The 23,788-nt window shown below is 44.7% G+C and overlaps 1 protein-coding gene across 1 annotated transcript; it reads left to right on the top strand.

Annotated features, from left to right (window-relative positions):
• Positions 1-717: 717 nt before the first annotated feature.
• Positions 718-23,675, top strand: scarf1 (scavenger receptor class F, member 1). The gene is made up of 11 exons (XM_034169359.1): positions 718-1,617; positions 2,500-2,561; positions 2,670-2,771; positions 9,496-10,036; positions 10,113-10,331; positions 11,419-11,547; positions 14,327-14,433; positions 14,531-14,642; positions 17,438-17,562; positions 21,605-21,742; positions 21,846-23,675. The coding sequence occupies exons 1-11, from the start codon at positions 1,517-1,519 to the stop codon at positions 22,991-22,993; spliced, it is 2,784 nt and encodes a 927-aa protein (XP_034025250.1). The 5' UTR covers positions 718-1,516; the 3' UTR covers positions 22,994-23,675.
• The last annotated feature ends 113 nt before the right edge of the window (positions 23,676-23,788 follow it).

Genomic DNA, 23,788 nt, shown 5'->3' with positions numbered 1-23,788 from the left:
GGCTTTCTTACAAAGAAGACCTGAATGTTCGGCCACAGTTTGCCAGAAGGTGTGTCTGAGTTGAAAGCCTAGATTTGATATTTTGGCGAAATAAAAAAAAATTTTTTTTTAAATAACTCATTTAAAATAATTTAAGTCACCTCTTTATTCATTTATGGGTTGGCTGAAATTTAGATGTAAGCACCATCAACATGGCAACAAACAAACTTGAGCTTCAGTTCAGCTCTTCAAAACAACCATGGTTGATGTCTCAGAGGGTTTATCCAGTATGGTCTTATGGTTTCTATATTAAATGTCATTGTTTTTGGGTTTGTTTTTTAACCCTTTAATGGTCAACTCAACCCCTTAGAGCATATTGTTATCTACTACATTTGTTGGAAAAATGTGAGGATATTAAAGGGGTAATCAAAGACTAGAATCTTTTTTGGAGACACTAAAATAATGTGTGATATTCTACGGTGCATTCAGAAAGTATTCACAGCGCTTCACTTTTTCCACATTTTGTTAGAGCCTTATTCCAAAATGGAGTAAATTAATTTTTTTTCCCTCAAAATTCTCTTCACAACACCCCATAATGACAACATGAAAAGGTTTTTTTTTTTTGCAAATGTATTAAAAATAAAAAAACTAAGAAATTACACCTACATATGTATTCACACACCTTTGCTCAATACTTTCTTGATGCACCCTTGGCAGCAATTACAGCCTCAAGTCTTCTTGAATATGATGCCACAAGCTTGGTGCACCTATCTTTGGTCAGTTTTCCGGATGCACTGTATGTCCTTGGACACTACAGCAATGCTTGTCTCTACATGACAGTCAGAAGTCTTAGTAAGTCAGCCTTCCTCTTGTATACATCACTGTGACACAGAGAGTATTCCTGTCATCATATAAAAATACGAAACTCAAAATTTGCTACTTTGTCAGCCTGTATCTTACACAGCGGTGAATGCTGACGAAGGTACGGTGGTTGTTTTATTACTCCTTTTGTAACAGTGTGCATTATTTTTGACTAACCAAGTGTGAATTTTTCATGAAACTGTGGAATTTTCTAATATTTATTTCTACTGTTACACAAAAACAACTTTCTTAGAGGAGCTCAAAATGGTCTTTGACCTCACCCCTTAGGGATCCAAGTCTTTGTTCGTCATCTTCCAGAACCCCGGTGACACTGTGTTCTGGGAAAAGGTGACTGTTAAGGAGGCCTCTGTGTTTGTATGAGAATGTGCACAAAGTTCACTCATGTGCACAGGTTGTGACTGTCTTTAAAAATCTCTGTCTGGCTGAATAGAAGGAAGCAGCTCTGACTTCCTCAGGAAAAGGGAAAAGGAAACATGGGGCTTTGACCTCTCTGACGGCACCAGAGTCGTAAGACGACTGACAGCAGAGAGGGGTGGAAGCAGGGAAGGGTGGACACATGTCTCCCTGTGGAAGGAGACAAATCTGAAATAAGCAGAGAGGAATCTGGTACTGACAAAACGTGGCCTGGGGTTTGACTTTTGGGATTTGCGTGGAGATGAAACGTCTCCTCAGAGCCCTCGGCGCTCTGCTCTGCTGCTCGATGTCCTTGTCAAATACTCTGGATCCTGATGGGAAGAACGTCTGCCAGAATATCAGGTACAGGCCGGCACTCGTTTCCTTCTTACTCTCATGTAATGGTTCCTGAAGGTTGATAGTTTGCAGGACAGCGAAAATAAGCAAATCAGAGTTTTTTTCTGCAGTCAACCCCTTGTATCTTTGAAGAAGCTCTTTAAAGGCAACATTTTTTGAACAAGTGCCTCCTTGTCCATCATGGTGATGGACAGCTCCTAAATATGTGTATGAAGTTTTGGTTTTCTATAAGTGTAGCTACACCTTAGCGGTGGGCGGAACACTGGTTTCATTGTCATCACTGTGAGTAATCAGGCCAACAAGAACCAATGCCAGGCCAGAAACACCAAGGAAAAATGATTCCAAAAAGAAACGCCATATATCCCTTAATGTGAAAACGAATAATTTTGGAGCATTTGCAGCTTGGATCAGCCCTGCACTGCTGAGGCTGTCATGATTACAGGTTTGGGTTGTTTCCTGTCCTGTTTCACTCCACACACACACGAGTCAAAACACTTGTTAAATACTTTCAGATAGTTGTTACTGGCTATGAAGTCATTTTCATATGAAGATATGAGTTAACAATAATGGAAACTGTGATTCTGTTGTGTGAACTAGCGGACTGTTGTGCTGAAGGCCCGTTAAGTGTTAATGAGCATTAATTATAGATATGGATTTGTTAAATGTGAAACTGTAAAAAAAACAAAAAACAAACTTTGATTCGTGATGTTTGTTTTTCAACCAGTTAACTTGGAAGAGCAGATTTGAAAATTAAAATAATCCATATATTTATTAAAGGGGTCATATTGTGCAAAAGCAGTAATAACGTAACATAATACTGTCCAAAAAGAAACCGCCTTTCCCTACTATTAATGCTTCATCTGATTGTTCCTCAATATTGCCCCTTAGTGAACCATCCAAACTGGTGTGTTGCACTGGATGGCGTCAGGCGGGAAGAGAGTGCACCATACGTGAGTCTCCCCTTCCTTTGTGTTTTTACAGCCTCCATGCTGACATGGTGTTTTTTCTGCCTTCTTATTTACTGCTGTGCTATTTGTCGTGTGTATTATTGTGTGTAGCTGTGTGTGAGGGTGAGGATGCCTGCCTGAAGGACGAACTGTGTGTGTATCCCGGAGTGTGTCGCTGCCCACCGGGCTACTACGGTGCTCACTGTAAAACCTGTAAGTTTGAATATGTTGTAAACAATTCACTATGCTGTGTGTCTTGGTGGAATTGTGTACTTGTTGAAGTGTACAATATAATATTTCAAAAAATATGAAAGTAATTGACATGCAATTTAAAGCACATTATAGCTTGTCGTGAAGAATCATAGTCAACTAGAACCCTGACTTTTAAAGGTGTAATTCCTTCTGATTTCTTTCCATTTAAATCTTGAAGTGGACGTCTTTTTGTGCCACTATAATGTTGTTCCTTAGTATTCAAATAAACAATTCACAATCTTAAATTGGAAATATGATCAAAACTCTTCTGGAAATGACTCAGGATTTTGACCCACATGGGTTACAACATGATGACAAGACGCCATGACAGACTGCTGTTCGAGAAATTGCTATGCTACATATGCTAGGTGTAGCAGCAGGGAAGACCTACAGTAGAGCATATCAGGGTTAGGGTTACAGTGCGTTGTGCAACATGCACAACACAGTTGTGCATGTTGTGTTGCAGTTGTGCACAGTTTCAGCATTCAATTCAATTTAATTTAGTTCAGCATAGTTTATCTAGCTCCAAATCACAACAAAGCTGCCTCAAGGTGCTTCACACAAGTAAGGTCTCACCTTACCAACTCCTAGAGCAAGCACACAGGTGACAGTGGTAAGGGAAAGCTCCATCCATCCATTTCTTCTGCTTATCCTAGGTCGGGTCGCGGGGGCAGCAGCTCAAGCAAAGCTGCCCAGACCTCCCGATCCACACACACCTCCCCCAGCTCCTCCGGGGGAACCCCGAGGCATTCCCAAGCCAGCTGAGAGACGTAGTCCCTCCAGCGTGATCTGGGTCTTCCCCGGGGCCTCCTCCCGATGGGACATGCCTGGAACACCTCTCCAGTGAGGCGTCCAGGGGGCATCTGAAAAAGATGCCCGAGCCACCTCAGCTGACTCCTTTCGACGTGGAGGAGCAGCGGCCCGACTCCGAGCTCCTCCCGAGTGACAGAGCTCCTCACCCTATCTCTAAGGGAGCGCCAAGCCACCCTGCGCAGGAAACTCATCTTGGCCGCTTGTACTCACTTGTTCTTTCGGTCATGAGCCAAATCTCATGACCATAGGTGAAGGTCGGAACGTAGATCAATCGGTAAATCGAGAGCTTTGCCCCCCTACTCAGCTCTCTCTTCACCATGATGGTCCGATACAGTGACCGCATCACTGCAGACGCTGCACCAATCCGTCTATCAATCTCACGCTCCATCCGTCCCTCACTCGTGAACAAGACCCTGAGATACTTAAACTCCTCCACCTGAGGCAAGGACACCCCACCAACCTGAAGAGGGCAAGGTACCTTTTTCCGGTCGAGAACCATGGCCTCGGATTTGGAGGTGCTGATCTTTATCCCGGACGCTTCACACTCAGCTGCAAACCGCCCCGGTGCACGCTGAAGGTCCTGGTTTGACGAAGCCAACAGGACCACATCATCCGCAAACAGCAGAGATGAGATCCTGTGGTTCCCAAACCAGACCCTCTCTACACCCTGGCTGCGCCTAGAAATTCTGTCCATAAAAATAATGAACAGAACCGGTGACAAAGGGCAGCCCTGGCGGAGGCCAACGTGCACTGGAAACAGGTTTGACTTACTACTGGCAATGCGAACCAAGCTCCTGCTGCGGTTGTACAGGCACCGGATAGCCCTTAGCAAAGGACCCCGGACCCCGTACTCCCGGAGCACCCCCCACGGGGTGCCTCGAGGGACACGGTCAAACGCCTTCTCCAGATCCACAAAGCACATGTGGACTGGTTGGGCAAACTCCTATACCCTCGAGCACCCAATGGAGGGTGTAGAGCTGGTCCAGTGTGCCGCAACCACGACGAAAACCACACTGCTCCTCCTGAATCCGAGGTTCGACTATCGGTCGAATTCTCCTCTCCAGCACCCTGGAATAAACCTTACTAGGGAGGCTGAGGAGTGTGATCCCCCTGTAGTTGGAACACACCCTCCGGTCCCCCTTCTTAAACAGAGGGACCACCACCCCGGTCTGCCAATCCAGGGGTACTGTCCCTGACCACCACGCAATGTTGCAGAGACGTGTCAACCAAGACAGTCCCACAACATCCAGAGACTTAAGGCACTCAGGATGGATTTCGTCCACCCCATGAGCCTTGCCACCAAGGAGCTTTCTGACCACCTCGGTGACTTCGGCCTGGGTGATGGATGAGTCCGCCTCTGAGTCCCCAGTCTCTGCTTCCTCTTCGGAAGACGTGACGATGGGATTGAGGAGATCCTCGAAGTATTCCTTCCACCGCCCAACAACATCCCCAGTCAGGGTCAACAGCTCCCCACCCGCACTATTGACAGTGTTGGCGGAGAGCTGCTTCCACCTCCTGAGGCGTCGGACGGTTTGCCAGAATTTCTTCGAGGCCGACCGATAATCCTCCTCCATGGCCTCTCCGAACTCATCCCAGACCCGAGTTTTTGCCTCTGTGACCGCACAGGGTGCAGCATGCTTGGCCTGCCGGTACCTGTCAGCTGCCTCCGGGGTCCCACCTACCAACAAAGACAAGTAGGACTCCTTCTTCAGCTTGACGGCATCCCTTACCTCCGGCATCCACCACCGGGTTCGGGGATTGCCGCCGCAACAGGCACCAGAGACCTTGCGACCACAGCTGCAGGCGGACACATCGACAATGGAGGTGGAGAACATGGTCCACTCGGACTCCATGTCTCTAACCTCCCCCGGGATCTGGGAGAAGCTCTCCCGGAGGTGGGAGTTGAAGACCTCGCTGACAGAGGGTTCCGCCAGTCGTTCCCAGCAGACCCTCACGATACGTTTGGGCCTGCTAGGTCTGATCAACTTCCTCCCGTCCCAGCGGATCCAACTCACCACCAGGTGGTGATCGGTCAACAGCTCAGCCCCTCTCTTTACCTGAGTGTCCGAGACATGTGGCCGAAGGTCAGATGATATGACTGCAAAGTCGATCATCGACCTCCAGCTCAGGGTGTCCTGGTGCCACGTGCACTTATGGACACCCCTGTGCTTGAACATGGTGTTCATGATGGACAAACTGTGGCTAGCACAGAAGTCCAACAACTGAACACCACTCGGGTTCAGATCGAAGAGGCCGTGCTTCCCAATCACGCCCCTCCAGGTCTCACTGTCGCCGCCCACGTGGGCGTTGAAGTCCCCCAGGAGAACAATGGAGTCCCCAGTCAGAGCACTATCTAGTACCCCTCCCAGAGACTCCAAGAAGGTTGGGTACTCTGCACTGCTGCTTGGCCCATAGGCCGAGACAGCAGTGTGAGACCTGTCCCCAACCCGAAGGCGTAGGGACACGACCCTCTCGTTCACTGGGGTGACCCCCCAACACATGGCGACTGAGCTTGGGAACAATAAGGAATGCTACCCCAGCTTGCCGCCTCTCCGCGTGAGAAATGTCAGAAAAGTGGAGCATCCAGCCCCTCTCCAGAAGTTGGGTACCAGAGCTCAAGCTTTGCGTGGAGGTGAGCCCGACTATCTCTATTCGCTACCTCTCAACTTCCCGCACAAGCTCAGGCTCCTTCCCCCCCTACGACCAGAGGCTGTGAGTGCGGACCGGGCCGCCGGGCCACCCGCCCTCGACTGCCAGCCAGTCCTCTCTGCACCTGACCCCCATGGCCCCCTCTGCAGGTGGTGAACCCACAGGAGGGCGAGCCCATATTGCTCTTTCGGGCTGAGCCCGGCCGGGCCCCATAGGCTAAGGCCCGACCACCAGGCACTCGTGCGCGAGCCCCAACCCCAGACCTGGCTCCAGGGTGAGGCCCCGGCTCTGACATACCAGGTGATGTCTCGGTCTTTGATTTCGTGTCAGTCATGGGAGCTTTTGAACTGCCCTTAGTCTGGCCCGTCACCTAGGACCTGTTTGCCATGGGAGACCCTACCAGAGGCACGAAGCCCCCGACAACATAGCTCCTAGGATCATCCGGGAACGCAGACTCCCCCACCACGATAAGGTGGCAGTTTGAGGGGGAGAAACCTCAAGCAGACCAGACTCAAAGGGGTGACCCACTGCTTAGGCCATTCTACCAAAAAGGTTTACAATACAGAACAGAAGAACAACAACAATTGACGAGAGTCCATGTAGGTGTGCAGTCCAGAATCGGGGGTCGGGGGGGTAATCATCATTAGCTGATAGCACAAAAGTCTGGTTTGTTAATAATGAGGCTTGTTATGATATATGCATTTATGGCAGAGACACACATGGAAAGACATTCATGGGTATTTGAATGAAAGACGTGACAAACAACTATACAAAGGTAAAATTAGTTGAGTTTGCTAATTAGCCTAATAGCTAAAAGCTGAGCATTCTGCCATGGGAAGCCGACGAGGAAGATGGTCAGTCCCAACAATGGTCAGTTTGATGTGATGGAAAGATAATTTCATTACTACAGATTTCTGCTTTAAAAACTCCCTGAAATACTGTCCAGATGTGACCGCTGATGACTGTTTTCAGATTGTCACCATGATAAGACCATACATGTAACACTGCACTGTTACATCAAGGCAGTGTGCGTCACTGAACTGAACGATCCAGTCCAGAATCAATTTTATACTACAAACCAGTGGTACTACACTCAACAAAAATATAAACGCAACACTTTTGGTTTTGCTCCCATTTTGTATGAGATGAACTCAAAGATCTAAAACTTTTTCCACATACACAATATCACCATTTCCCTCAAATATTGTTCACAAACTAGTCTAAATCTGTGATAGTGAGCACTTCTCCTTTGCTGAGATAATCCATCCCACCTCAGGTGTGCCATATCAAGATGCTGATTAGACACCATGATTAGTGCACAGGTGTGCCTTAGACTGTCCACAATAAAAGGCCACTCTGAAAGGTGCAGTTTTGTTTTATTGGGGGGGGATACCAGTCAGTATCTGGTGTGACCACCATTTGCCTCATGCAGTGCAACACATCTCCTTCGCATAGAGTTGATCAGGTTGTCAATTGTGGCCTGTGGAATGTTGGTCCACTCCTCTTCAATGGCTGTGCAAAGTTGCTGGATATTGGCAGGAACTGGTACACGCTGTCGTATACGCCGGTCCAGAGCATCCCAAACATGCTCAATGGGTGACATGTCCGGTGAGTATGCCCGCCATGCAAGAACTGGGACATTTTCAGCTTCCACGAATTGTGTACAGATCCTTGCAACATGGGGCCGTGCATTATCCTGCTGCAACATGAGGTGATGTTCTTGGATGGCACAACAATGGGCCTCAGGATCTCGTCACGGTATCTCTGTGCATTCAAAATGCCATCAATAAAATGCACCTGTGTTCTTCATCCATAACAGACGCCTGCCCATACCATAACCCCACCGCCACCATGGGCCACTCGATCCACAACATTGACATCAGAAAACCACTCACCCACACGACGCCACACACGCTGTCTGCCATCTGCCCTGAACAGTGTGAACCGGGATTCATCCGTGAAGAGAACACATCTCCAACGTGCCAAACGCCAGCGAATGTGAGCATTTGCCCACTCAAGTCGGTTACGACGACGAACTGGAGTCAGGTCGAGACCCCGATGAGGACGACGAGCATGCAGATGAGCTTCCCTGAGACGGTTTCTGACAGTTTGTGCAAGAAATTCTTTGGTTATGCAAACCGATTGTTTCAGCAGCTGTCTGAGTGGCTGTCTCAGACGATCTTGGAGGTGAACATGCTGGATGTGGAGGTCCTGGGCTGGTGTGGTTACACGTGGTCTGTGGTTGTGAGGCTGGTTGGATGTACTGCCAAATTCTCTGAAACGCCTTTGGAGATGGCTTATGATAGAGAAATGAACATTCAATACACGAGCAACAGCTCTGGTTGACATTCCTGCTGTCAGCATGCCAATTGCACGCTCCCTCAAATCTTGTGACATCTGTGGCATTGTGCTGTGTGATAAAACTGCACCTTTCAGAGTGGCCTTTTATTGTGGGCAGTCTAAGGCACACCTGTGCACTAATCATGGTGTCTAATCAGCATCTTGATATGGCACACCTGTGAGGTGGGATGGATTATCGCAGCAAAGGAGAAGTGCTCACTATCACAGATTTAGACTGGTTTGTGAACAATATTTGAGGGAAATGGTGATATTGTGTATGTGGAAAAAGGTTTAGATCTTTGAGTTCATCTCATACAAAATGGGAGCAAAACCAAAAGTGTTGCGTTTATATTTTTGTTGAGTGTATTTGACCTATAGCTGCAGATTTTTTTTTGGAGTGGGCTTTTCCTAGTTGAGTTGAGGTTCAAGTCTAAAATGTTCCATCTACCCTTTTATGGTGACCATAATGTGGGTGGCTAAGGGGTTAATAGCATTTCCTAAAGGTGCTACCCACACTCTGGTGGGCAGCAGCATTCACATTCCCATTGTACGCCAAGGTACCAACCCGCCCAGTGAACCTGTACTATAATCGTCTCGACACCTGCTACCTGGAAGACTGAGAATCTTCATCAAGAGTTACCTCATGATGGATGAAATATCCTGCTACAAAAGAATGATAAAGCAAGAAATTTGACAAACTGTTACACCTCTCTTCCATCCCTTGCATATTCTTTATGTAAGGGATAGAATGAGCAGAGACGGTATTAAAAGATCCAACACAGCACATATTTTCCCCCTAACCAGATTCTGAAAGTTGTTGTGAAAAAGATGAATTTTCTATTGAATTTTTACAAAATATTTATTGTAATACCTCTTTATTTAGCCTGCCCTCCTGAGTTTTGGGCACCAGATTGTCGTGAGGTGTGTAAGTGCTACCCACACGGCCGATGTCACCCTGTCACCGGCCAATGCACCTGCAACGCAAACCGCTGGGGTCCGCTGTGCCAGTTCCCTTGCAAGTGCACTCGCCACGGACGTTGTCACCCTCTGCACGGAAACTGCAGCTGTGATGAAGGCTGGTGGACGCCAACCTGCTCCAAACCATGCCACTGTGCCAGTGGGGGCTCAGTGAGCAGTGCATGTGACCAGCTAACAGGCCGGTGCCAGTGTTGCCAGGGGTACTGGGGGCAAAAGTGTTTTTCCCCTTGCAAGTGCTACCTGTCACCATGCCATCAGAGGACTGGAGCATGTGAGTGCCTGGAAGGATGGTGGGGGCTAAGCTGTAACCAGCCCTGTAACTGTGACCTGGCACACAGCAGCTGTGACCCGGCTGATGGACAATGCCTTTGTCAGCCAGGCTACCATGATGTCTACTGTAACCGGTCCTGTGAAGCTGGAAAGTATGGCAGAGGGTGTAACATGAGGTAGGTTGAACTGTGTGTAACTTGTAGTTTAATATTATCACACTTTATGAACTTTGTCTTGATATCTTATCTTCAGCTGTGGACACTGCAAAGACGGCCATCGCTGTTCTGCCACCGATGGTGTGTGTGCCGCCTGTAAGCCTGGTTGGAACAATACACGATGCGACCGCCCTTGCCCGGCTGGCTATTACGGAGAAAGGTGTGGCAAGATATGCCCACACTGCAGGAACAATGAGCCCTGTGATGCAGAAACTGGGAACTGTCGGAGGTGTGACCCTGGGTGGACTGGGCCCAGGTGGGTTCAATAGCTTGATTAATATAGCACATTCTAGTATACTGGACCAAGCTGTACTTCAGCTGTAGTAAAGGTTACAGGAGTGGTAGGAGTTCTACGAGTTCTCGTATATGTTTTAACTAGAGATGTCCCGATCAAATCCCGCCCCACCCCCGATCTCAGTCGAAGTTGTCCAGATCTGATACTTGTATTTTCCTTGATAGTACATTTCCACAGAGCACCTTTACCCAAAAGCGGGGGCCTTTAACATCTTTCCCTTCTGCCTTCTGGCTACAGGCCTGTGCAGTGCCTGTAAGCAGGAGGAAAACACAGACAAGATGAAGAAAAAAAAATTAATGTATTCATGTTGAAAGTGTTACCTAATTAGCTGCTAAGGCACTTATCACATGCAGCATCCATCAGAAACAGAGCAAAGCAAAGCACAGCGTAAATACACTTTTAAAATGTGCACCGCGGCACTGCTGTTGCTTTTGTCAGCAGAACCCACACTGACCTCTGTCAGACTCTATAAGTTTAATATATCCACTTTGACCAAAGTGCCTTGATTTGGCCAAACACCGATGACTTCTAGCACACCAGGACATTATTGGGACCATATTATATATCATTTAAATAAGCTAATATACACTTTAAAAAAAAAAAAACCATGGGAAAACCTAACAACAATTTGGTCAACATCTCTTCAGTACTTTAACACTGGTCAAGTTCTTGGGTACTCCTTTTTAGAATCAGTATATGTTCATAAGATATTGTGGTATTGTCCATCCATATTTAATACCTGTTCCTATGGCAGCTTAATAAGGCAACTGGCTGCACAGATTGAGTTTATGCAACTTTAAAAGTTTAAATCTAACTGTATTTTAAAAATATTTAGTGTACATGAAGATATTTTGCTGTCATCTTTACAACTGTAAACAAAAACAGTTTCTAGGTTTAAAAACTGTGTATAATTCATGTTGTGTATGAAACTGAATGTTAAAAGTGCAACATTTGTTCCATCTACATATATTCTTCGATGTGTGGCATAACATTCACAAGGGTTAAAACTGTTTTAAACAGGTTTTTTTTTTTTTTTTTTTCTTGCCAGGTGTGAGGAGGTCTGCTCTGACAGGATGTATGGTGATGACTGCAGCTTCCGGTGTAGCCCTTGTTACCATGGTAACTGCCATCATGTGACAGGAAGATGTGTCTGTCAGGCTGGTTTTCAGGGAGAGAGGTGAGCGGCCTGACAGAGAAAACAAACTAAACGTTGTTATTATTATACAGAAGCCAAACACGCTACTCTGTGTTTTGGTCCCTTCAGTTTTCTGTATTTAGAGTTAAAATCCTGACAGTGACCGCTGATGCTAAGTCGCTTTAAGTGTGGATTCAGACTGTGAGGTGCTCACAGCATTATTAAATAGTGCATTTTTAGGCAAGTCTCATATATTTGCCCTGTTGACGTATCCCATAATTCCTTGCGCGCCAGAGAGTCGCTGCAGTCAAACAACAGAGAATCCACATGATGACAATTGTAAATGAATATTATACTACAAAAATGTCATTTTTTTTATGCATTTTGTCACGTTAATAAGAGACTACATGCATGATACCCTGAAAACCTGCTAAAACAATTATAACGAATAATCTGTGTCTGCTACGTTTAATCTTCGTGGAATTTAATAAACGCAAACCGAATTTCAGACATATATATTAGTCTGGAACAAAGAGGACAAACAGTGTTGTAAAGAACAATAATAAGACGTTAAAGAGCAAACTTCACTTTCCCCCAGAACGACATGATCAGGAAGTGATTGCGGCTCACAGTGATTCCCTTTGAAAATAACGGAGAGACAGACTGTGATTCTCGCATGTTTACATAAAACAAACGCAATAACAACGTCTATAAACCCAGAGAATATATTCACGAGAGTTTTAAGCACAATATAAAAATAGTTTTATGTTGTGATGCTAATGGTGTTGTCCGTGTGCAGTGGTTAAAGTGCAGCCCGATCAGAGCGTCTCAATGCAGTTCTCAATGTTACTGAGATCTCGCAGCGCGGCGACCTCTCCGAAGTTTTGCGGGATTTGAAACGTCAATAGGGCAAATTGATTTACATGCGCAATAATGGTTAACTAATTGATTAGTTGATTTAAGGAGAATTAATAATTACCCTGTGTATTGGTGAATCTGTGAAGCAGTGTATTGTTTTTACTGGCGCATGTGTGGCTGTGGACAAAATAACTCAAAAACAGTTGGATGGATTTCCTTCAATCTTGGTAGGAATATTACTTGGATAGTTATCTGGAGGAGATTAGATGCTAGAGTAGTTTGGCCAAAGGTCAAGAAAAACACCTTTTTTTTCTCAAGGCCACAAAATATGGCCCTCGGATATTGCAATGGTTTTGCATCCATCTGTTTGTCTGTCTGTGCTCAGCATAAGTCCAGTCCTATTACTGCCAGAGTCTTCAAATTCACAGGGAACATTCTTGGGACACAGACCTTGGACAAGTTCAAAGATGGCTAACCTTGACCTATTTTAAGAGGTTAAAAAGTCTGCAGTATATGGAAGAGTTTCAAATCCACCAGGACTCTTCCTAGAGCTGGCCGCCCCTCTAAACTGAACAATGGGGGAGAAGGGCCTTAGTCAGGGAGGTGACCAAGAACCCAATGGTCACTCTGTCAGAGCTCCAGCATTCCTCTGAAGAGAGGAGAACCTTCAGAAGGACAACCATCTCTGCAGCAATCCACCAATCATACCTGTATGGTAGAATGGCCAGACAGAAGCCACTCCTTAGTAAAAGGCACATGGCAGCCCACCTGGAGTTTGCCAAAAGACTCCTGGTCCAATGAGACAAAGATTGAACTGTTTGTTGTGAATGCCAGGCGTCATGTTTGGAGGAAACCAGACACCATCCCTACAGTGAAGCATGGTGGTGGCAGCATCATGCTGTGGGGATGTTTTTCAGCAGGAGGAACTGGGAGACTAGTCAGGATTGAGGGAAAGATGAATGCAGCAATGCACAGAGACATCCTGGATGAAAACCTGCTCCAGAGTGCTCTTGACCTCAGACTGGGGCAACAGTTCAATTTTCAGCAGGATAATGACCCTAAGCATGCAGCCAAGATATCACAGGTGTGGCTTCAGGACAACTCTGTGAATGTCCTTGAGTGGCCCAGCCAGAGCCCAGACCTGAATCTGAAAATGGCTGTGCACCAACACTCCTCATCCATCCTGATGGAGCTTGAGAGGTGCTGCAAAGAGGAATGGGCAAAACTGTCCAAAGATAGGTGTGCCAACCTTATGGCATCATATTCAAGAAGATTTGAGGCTGTAATTCCTACCAAAGTTGCATCAACAAAGTATTGAGCAAAGAGTGTGAATACTTATTTATGCGTGATTTCTTAGTATTTTATTTTTAATAAATTGGCAGAAAAAAAAACCATTTTTTTCATGTTGTCATTATGGGGTGTTGTGAGTTGAATTTTGAGGGAAAAGATTAATTTGCTCCATTTTGAAATAAGGCTGCAACAAAATGTGGAAAAAGTGAAATGCCGTGAATACTTTCTGGATGCACTGTCATGCTTCCATTCCTGCCTTCCACAGACACGCAAGTTAGGTGAATTGATGACTCTAAACTGACTGTAGGTGTGAATGAGAGTGTTAATGTGCTTATCTGTTTATATATGGCCCTGTGATGGACTGGCAGCCTGTCCAGGGTGCACTCTGCCACTCAGCTTCAGTCCTTCTGTCACCCTTAATTGGATCAGCACCATCGAGGGTTCTGATTCCCGGCAGGAGCAAGGGATGAGTGTTGGTTGACGCATTGGGGATTTTAATTCTTTTTCTTCACAGTGTTGTGTTGAGGACCTCTAGTCAGGCTGAGTAAGGCCTTGACCGTTAAAGACCTTTACAGATTTTTTGTCAACTGTGTATGTGTATTTTTAAATGATGTAATTATACAGGCTTCTTTTTTATTGCTGTACATAATTATGTGTCATTTTGTTTTCTCAGTTGTAACAGCAGCTGTCCTGCGCTGCAGTATGGCCTCAACTGTTCCTCTGCCTGCGACTGTGGCGAGGGTATCAGCTGCCACCCAGTCACTGGCACCTGTCTCAGCAGTACGTCTATCCATGCATGCATGTTCATGTGTTAGAGCATGGATTTATGAATGCATCTAAACCTGAAGGGCTCGTTTCTGTTTTCCATTTGCATCAGGTGGCCGTGGTGCTCTGTTAGCGGGGGTGCTGGTTCCTTTGCTCCTGGTGCTCCTTGCGGTGTTATGCTGCTGTTTGTGCTGTGGTGGAAGCCCCACTGATAGCAAAGATAGGTCTGTACCTTATTTATCTGCAGCACTGGTATATCATGGATTCAATGAACGTGCAAACTCAAATGAGAAAAGGGGGGGATCGTACGAAAAATGCAAACACCATCTTTTCCATTATCGCAGTGATTCTGACATTTACTTTGACTTCTATTTCATTGCAGACTATATGAACCCAAGATATTTAATTTCTCATATGGTTTTAAAACAATGTTCCTCAAAGAAAGCTTAGAAGGGATTTGCATATTTCTCCGTCTACAGTGCATAATGTCCTTAAATAATTGAAGGAATCTGGAGGAAATTCAGTGTGTAAAAGGGCAAGGGCACAAGCCTAAGCTGACCACCTATGGTGATCAATCCCTCAGACAGCACTGCATAAGGAGCTATCAATCATCAATAGCTGATATAACTACATGGGCAAGGGATTACTTTGGAAACCCTTTGTCAAGCACTACACTGTGGAGTTATATTCATGGGATTTAAATCTTTACTGTGCAAAAACAAGCCTCATGTTAACCTTATTCAGAAGCGCATTGACTTCCCTGGGCTTGAAGGCATCTGGGTTGAACCATCACACCATGGAAACATGTATTCTGGTCAGACAAATAAGTGTTCTACGTCTTGTTTTGGAAGAACTGTGCGAGACCAAGGATGAAAAGGCTGTTATCAGCAACAAGTTCAAAAACCAGAGTCTGTCATGGTAGGGGGGTGTATCAGTACCCTTGGCAAAGGTAATTTACACTTCTGTGATGACAGCATTAATGTAGAAAAGTACATGAAGATTTTAGATCAACATATGCTGCCTTCAAGATGACATCTTTTCTGGGAGCGTCCATGCATTTTTTTTTTTCAACTATCCATTGCAAAACCACATTCTGCACACATTACAAAGGCAAGCCTGAAGAAGCAGAGGATACAGTTACTGGACCTGCGTGCTTGCAGTCCTGACATGCCCCCAATGTGTGGAGAATTTTGAAATGAAAATTGCATCAATGAAGACCTCGTACTGTAGCATACTTTAAGATGTGTTTGCTGGAAAAATGGCACAAAATAACACCTGAAACACGTCAGGTGTATCTTCAATGCCAAATCATCTTATAAATGTAAGAAGCAATGACAATCTTACAAAGTGGTAAATGCTTTAGTGTCCCTAATTATTTATTTATTTATTTATTATTATTATTATTTTTTTTTTGTTCTGTACTGTCCCAACTTTTTCTGATTTGGGGTTGTAAGTTGTTGTGGAATTTACAAATTGCTATGTCCGGGTGTGAACTCTGGTCACTCTGACTGACACCCCACTCATCTGCTGCAGACAGAATACTTAGTTCTGCCTTAATACAGCTGAAACCCATTTAAGGTGGCTGTCACTGATAACTCAGAGACTGTTATGTGACCGTGTGGTTTTTCCCTGTGAGGAGCATGGATATGAAAACAGATGTGATACTGCCTGCTTCCATGTACACTCAGAACATTGTTTTGATCAGTGTTCTGACCTGTATCTCCCCCTTGCAAGGCTAAATAAAATACACAGGGTTGATTAACAATTTTCCACCTCAAAGTTTTTAGTCATCCAAATAGGAGATACATCAAATCAAATCAAATCAAATCAATTTTATTTATATAGCGCCAAATCACAACAAACAGTTGCCCCAAGGCACTTTATATTGTAAGGCAAAAGCCATACAATAATTACAGAAAAACCCCAACGGTCAAAACGACCACCTGTGAGCAAGCACTTGGCGACAGTGGGAAGGAAAAACTCCCTTTTAACAGGAAGAAACCTCCAGCACAACCAGGCTCAGGGAGGGGCAGTCTTCTGCTGGGACTGGTTGGGGCTGAGGGGAGAGAATCAGGAAAAAGACATGCTGTGGAGGGGAGCAGAGATCAATCACTAATGATTAAATGCAGAGTGGTGCATACAGAGCAAAAAGAGAAAGAAACACTCAGTGGGAGATACATACAAGTTCACATGAAGGTAAGTGGACTTCTTGTGTTATCTTCAAGATGTTTCACCACTTGAAGACTATACAAGAAGGCCCAGTTGCTTTCCCACAAATTATTAGATATCCTGTACTAAACTAGTCTGGACCAAACAAGTTTGGCTTGGTTACACCACCAACCTTAAAGACCGTATTGGTCATTTTGAAGTTTGACCATTAAAATATCATTTACATTACACAGAGCAGTTACCTATAGATTGGGATCCAGTTGCAGTTGTGTGCTTCTGGCTACTAGTCCTTGGACATGTCACTTCATCTGCTTTGTCCCAGTCGACCCGGCTGGAAATGAATAACACTCTTGGCTGGAGAAGTAACCTGTGATGGACTGGTGCCCCAGCCGGGTTGAATCATAGACACCCATCTGCCCATCATTATGGTATCTGGGGATAATGACTGGCCAAATGGGTCTCAAGGCCTTTATACATAAACTTGCAAGCATTGTTTGTGGCAACACTTCCCTAAACCATGGATATTCAACTCATTCCAGAAAGGGCCCAGATGGTGCAGGTTTTCTTTGCAACCACACACTCCACCAGGTGATTCCACTGTTTAACATCACTTTGAGCAGATAGAATCAGTTAATCAGTGAAATCACCTGGTGGAGTGGGTGGTTGCAAAGAAAACCTGCACCCCCTGGGCCCCTTCTGGAATGAGTTGAATACCCCTGCCCTAAACCATGCAACCAAAATTTTTACAAATATTTTAAATTGTGAAGTCCAAGACAAGTCAAACATTATTTACAATAATGTTACTGTGTGAGCCGTATGGTTTATCATCTTTATATTGTCTCTTGTCTAGGGTGACAGTTGGTGAAGGAGACGTGTTAGCAAGGATGAAATATCATGTCTACAGTGTCCTCGCTAACATTGGTGCTGCCCTCCCTTGTGTCTCTGATTGGTCCTCGGGGCTGCCTCGCGTCACTGGTAAGTCTGACCTCAGTAACTACAGGTATGCACGGTAAATCACAAATTCCAAAAAACATGTCTATATGGATGGTCAAAGCTTGTGTAAATTCCCATGTGGAATAAACACTATTTGCCTTGCAAATCCGCAATATTTGTTACTTGTTTTTTTAATGTTTTCAAAATTGAAAATCTAATTTTTAATGACCTCACATGACCCACCTGAAACACCTTCAAGGCTAACCAGGATGCTGCAGCTCACACTTTGGGAATCACTGGCCTATGAGTATAAATTATTAGAAGTTTCTGCTTCTGAGAAATGAGACTGTAAGGCCACATAAGTATTTGATTTTTTTTTTTTTTTTTTTTTTTTTTTTGGTTTATGGATTTTTCTGCGACTTGAGGGCCAGGGTCAGTCAAAAAAAAATGGTTTGAAGGGTTGGTTGCTAAAATAATAATAATAATAATAATACTTTTCAAAGTTTAAATTGAACTACGCTATTAGTGAGCCAATAGGACACCTAAATCAACACTCTGAATTTAACTGTTTCATGTTTTCTCATGTGGTCTGTCCCCTGTCTATGTCTTATGTATGTTAGTTGTCATCATGGTTGGTGTCCTTATTGTGTTCAGTTCTGTGTCCATATCTGTTAGTCATGTTGTTTTCCTGTTTTGCACTCTTTTGCATTCTTGAGTTCAACGTTAGTTTTTTGCCTTTTCTTCTTCTTCTTTTTTATTATTTTGTGGTTCTGCTTTTAGTTTGGTTGTTATTATGGTATGTTTTAGGTTCTACTCACCCCCAGTGCTCTTTGTGGTTTGTAGTCACTCTGTCTTTGTCAGTTCCTGTGTGTGTTTGTGGGTGTGTCCCTGTCACCGGTTCTTCCTTGCACCTGTTTCACACCCCAATCACGCCACCTGTAACTTGTCTACTCGTCTCTGTCACTATTTAGGTTTGTCACTGTGCGGTCTTGAGTTGCTGGGTTTTACTGGTCCTTAGCCTTCCTGTCTGTTTAGTTTATCTGCATTGTTCATGCTTGCGTGCTCTGGTCTTGCTGCTGAACTCTCATCCTGTGCTCCTGTCTGTTTGGTCTGCTTGTTACCTTTGGACTCTGCAGCTGGTAAATAAATTATTGACTTTTTTTCCTTACACTTGTCTGCACAGTGTCTGACTTTTGGATTCAATCCTGCCACACTGTAACAGTTTTCCATCAGTTCACAGCCATCGATTGGGGCAAAACACATGCATTTTTACAAGGAACTGAACATGAACAGTAACAGTGAATTTAAAAAAAAAATGCCTTTGTCAAAACCATAAAAAATACAACAGAGAGTGCAAAACTCATCTGAATTTATAACTTTAACTCTTAAAAAGTGAGAGAGAGAGGATGACGATGTCCACATGGTCTGGTGAAAAGGTGATAAAAATAATTTCAAAACCCTTTCTGGATAAATGCATTCATCATTCATTCAGGTCCTGATCATTGACCATATCAACACACTCAGATTTCTTTAGATTTTTTATTTTTGCTGACTTTAAAATCAAGTCACTATGACACAAACTGACACTTGTATGAGGTCTGTCAATAAAGTAACGGTCCTTTTTATTTTTTTATTTTTCCATGCCTATCTCGGCTTTCAATGCTTACCAGTCCAGTAAGTATCAGAGAAATTGTGGAGAGCTGGGCATGTCCTAACTTGTCCCATGACACGCCGAAACGGAGGTGTTCCTTTGTCTCGCTCAAACAGTGAATCAGTCGTTACGCACGAAGCCTCCGCGCAGCTTTCCATGACAAAATCTCTTGTTAAAAGTCAAATCTGCCGGAAAATGGCTGATGTCCAGCTCTTGTGATAACCAGAGAAAGTGCACATGACGGTCTTGTATCCACAGAGCCATCAGCTTAGAAATGATCTGGCGTTTTCTGCCTCGTCGTCGCAGCTCAGAACGCGGCGCGCCATGCGCCATTGTGCGCTGTCCTTAAAGCTGTAGTAACAGTCCTTAATCTCTGTGAAGCCCGTAAAATTTTCACCGAAAAACAACCGAATCTTCGAAATGGTTTCCAGCTGGTTGTCTGGCAGAGCTCCTGAAAAAAATTTCATGGAACAAAAAGCGGCAGTAGCTCAGCTGTTTGCTGAGAATGAAAATCCGACGAGGGGGCGGGACCACTCCTTCCACAAGGTGTGCTCACAGGCGAATGACGTCACCGACAGGCGTGGAAAAACTCACGCATGCGCACGAGGGTTCAAGCTTGTCTGACGTAAAAACATATGAATCAAATCCATATAGTTTAAAAAAAAAATAAAAAGGACTGTTACTTTATTGACAGACCTCGTATAATCTTTGTAATCAATCCACGGTTCACACTGTGGAGAAATATCCAGGACTGATTTAAACGTTAATGTGTTGATGCGGCTTTTGGACACGTTACAGGACAGAACAATGCGCTGTTGACACAGTCCGAGCTGGCTGATGAATACCACAAAGGCAGTCATTTGTGGTGGAGCCGCAGAGCAATCTGATTTTTTTTGGGGGGGGGGGGGAATTCAAAAAGCAGAAATCTGCATATCCGTGGAAAACTTACACGTCTGATGGTGTCCAGGAGCTGCGTCTCTCAACTTCCATAGACTTCTTTGCAGCCAGTGAAAATAAATAATAAATCCGGATTGTCTCGTTCATATTGTCCACACAGGTGAAGCCCGCTGTCATTGCGTGCACGGGGGTTGTTGCCAGCCTGCCAGCATTAGACTTGCTTCCACAGCGTTCCTCAGAAAAATAAATAAAGAGCAATACAATAAATCCAGTTTGTGTGATTCGTCCGTAGCCGAACAGAACACGTCCAGTGTGCATGCACAGCCGGTGTTGCAGACCCAACAGCCCCCCCCTAAAAACTGGTCCACCCTGCCTTTGTTGCGCATGCGTCAGTTGGGACCACAGCAGCACGTCTGAGATGGAGTCTCTACATCTAAAGTGATCAAATGGATGAATGGGATTATTAATCATCAAATGACAAGGTAAAACCTCTTAAATCATTCTAGAGTCAGTTTTAAGCAGAAATGAGGCCATTTTAAGCAGAAAGCGGGGTGAGTCATTACTGACGCTCTGAAATGACGTAGGTGCAGCAGCTGCTGTGGTGCTCTGATCGGTCCACTGTCTTTTATGATGAAATAATGCTGAATTTATGTAGAAATGATTGTTGTACAAAAGCTGCAGATACCTGTCGAGATAGATGATGACTGGAGCGCAATTTGAAGCAGAAACGAGGTGAAAATCGGTAAAACGCTGGTGATGCTCAGAAATGACGCTGCTGAGTTCCGAAATGATGCATGCGCAGTGAAGGCAGGGCGGACCGATTTTTAGGGGGGACCGTTTGGTCTACAACACCGGATCACGCACAACATCCTGACTGATTTAACAAAATCACATTCACCGCCCACATTTCATCAGGTCGTTGGTCGTATTTCTGACTGGCGCTCATCAGTAGATCAGAGACATTGTGCTGTGTCTTGATAGCTTTCTGTTTATCTTCAGGAATACACTGGTTCTTACAAACAGGCACTTCAACCCGAATTCTGCCAACTGCAACATGGTCATGTTTCCGTCCAGTTCCAGGGTGATCGTTTTGCTCCCTCGCGATGGTTCCGGGCTTGCTGATGTGGAACATATTTTGTTGCCTCCTTCGCCACATGTTCGGTTGACAATGTCACCAACAATTTCATGGGCTCCCACTCTGTGAAAGAACCGTTTTCGACCACATCTCTTTTGTGAACGATGCACACACAAAATTTGACATGTTCTGCCATCTTGTTTGGCGCTGAACACAGAAAATCAAATAAAACCATGTGAATCTTGAAATTTTTGGGCAGCACCCCAAGCAGTTGACAGGGGGGGGAAAAGTGCCCAATGATAATTTTTTTTTCACTGAGTCTGTGATTTTTAGAGCAGTCGGCAGATCCGTAAACCAATTAATCCAATAACTATGGCCTAAGAGAGGTAATATACTTCAAAGCCTGATATGAATATTAGCATTTCTGAAAATTAACTTGTATTTAACTGTTATGCCTGCAGTATCTCACCATGATCCAGAGGTAACCTTCAACCACAGCTTCATTGAGCCACCATCATATGGATGGGTGACTGAGGGGTCGTCCTTCGACAGTGACGAGGAAGAGGGAGAGGCGCTCTATTGTGTTCCTCCAAGAGAAGGTAAGAATATGGATACCCGAGTCTTTATCAATTGCATTTCAACTAAATATTGCTCTTTATCTACTCTTCTGCATTCTTGAGCTTGTTTTCATTTCTCTGACAGACATTCCAGCAGTGGCTGGTGGTGAGTTCCAGGAGATGGCCTCAAAATGTAACATGTTCTTAGACCCTTCAGGCTTCAGCAACGAAGACATCGCTTCACCCTTCAACATCCCACGTACCTCCAGCATTGCCAAGTCCAAGCGACCATCAGTTTCCTTTGCCCAGGGCACCCGTTTCAGCCCTAAGGAGAGGCGTGGCTCAGCTCAGGACTCCAGCACCCTCCCTGGACACCTTCGTACCAAACCTAAGTCTACCTGGGGGGCACTGATGCTCTCAGCTCTCCAAAGTCAGGCAGGAACAGCTAAAACTGGGGAGGAAGGTGCACCTGAAGGTGAGAAGAGGGAGGATGGGGTGGATGGAGAGGAAATGGACAACCAGGAATCAAATTGCGAGGCAGCAGATTTGGAAAATGGGCATGCCACTTCACAGGTACCTGTGAGATCAGGACAAAGATGTACCACATCCAACACTGCTGCTCATAAAGGAACACCAGTGCCTGGACCAGCCTGTGATGCTCAGGTTGGGATCTCAGATAAGGTCACCACAGTCTACGTGACCGTGGGGAAGGCAGGTCGACCTGTGTCGAAGGTAGAGTCCTTTTCTGAAAGCCCTGTTCAGGCTATGCTGCGGCGACTTGGCAGCCTTCAGAGACAAAGGGAGCAGGAGTCTGACAGACCCAAGAATAAAAGCACTGAAGGGATGATGAAACCACCCAGGAGGAAGCTTGGAGCTCGGGCAAGTATGTGGGAGCAGGGAAGACATTCTGGAGAGGTTCGTGTGTGCAAGCCCATCAGGAAGAAGCATGCTTCCTTCAACTCCTCTGACACAGTGGATGCTAAAGACGCACCACCATCTGAGACTGGAACGCCAACAAGGCCACTCTCATCCATTTTGAAGAACATCCCAGCAGTGGTTCCAGCAGACTCTGGATTAGACCTGAAAGCAGAAGAAGCCAATGGCCAGGGCAGTGCTTTCTGTACGGGACAAATGGAGGCCAACTACCTGACTATAGGACCCGCAGCGGATAGTTCAAATCTCACTCAGGACATCACTGATGACGGTGCAGAACCGAACTATGAAAACGTCTTCATTAAACCCCCACAGCCTCTGACAGACCGCAGAGGGTCTGACTCAAATACAGACGCATGATAGTCCAATTCTGACTGTATTAGTATTAATAATAACAAAGGAAACTCTATACAATAACTGTAAACCTCTTTGTACTTTTGTTCAAATGTACCTAAAAAAAAAAGTAAAGTATGTTGTATTACATTTACCATTGGAGTAATGAAGCATGCTACACAAAATCGTCTTTTCTAAAGAAAAACTCAGGCTTTGCATCTCTAAATCATGCTGTTTATTCAAATTCTTTGATAACAGCATTTTATGATGAATTTGCCTTAATTTCTAAGGATTACAATGTAAAATCTGAATTTCAAAGATAAATGATACAAAACGCCCCTGTGATGTAATCATCATACTATAATTTGAGATGTATTTGTGTGTTTGCTCCAGATCCTTTGGATTTCCACCTAATGTGGATGAAAGAAGACACTAGAATTGCCTTTTAAAGGGTTTGTTTTGGCAAAAGGTCTTGGTCATTGAGGTTAAAGGTCAAAATTTTAGTTTGTCTGTTTCTTCCTCTCTTTTTATTGTATGGTTGTTATTTTTATTCATGTTTTATGGCTTTTAATTTTTGTTTTATTTTGTTTACAATTTTATGTGAATTATGTCTTTTATAGTTTTGTTTTGTTTTTTTTGTACAGTGCTTTGGTCCACTGTGGTTGTTTTAAAGTACTTAATAAATTTGGTTGGTTAGTTGTTCCTCCCAGGTCCTTTGTATGATTTCTACCAAACTTGTCAGATGAATGACCCTCAGTCATAGAATTGCCTTTAAGGGCCCGGTCCCACTGGGGAGAGGATTAATTGCGCATGAATTCAGTA

Source organism: Thalassophryne amazonica, chromosome 4, assembly GCF_902500255.1.
Source record: "Thalassophryne amazonica chromosome 4, fThaAma1.1, whole genome shotgun sequence".
NCBI lineage: Eukaryota > Metazoa > Chordata > Actinopteri > Batrachoidiformes > Batrachoididae > Thalassophryne > Thalassophryne amazonica.
This window is presented reverse-complemented; position numbering and strand designations above follow the sequence as displayed.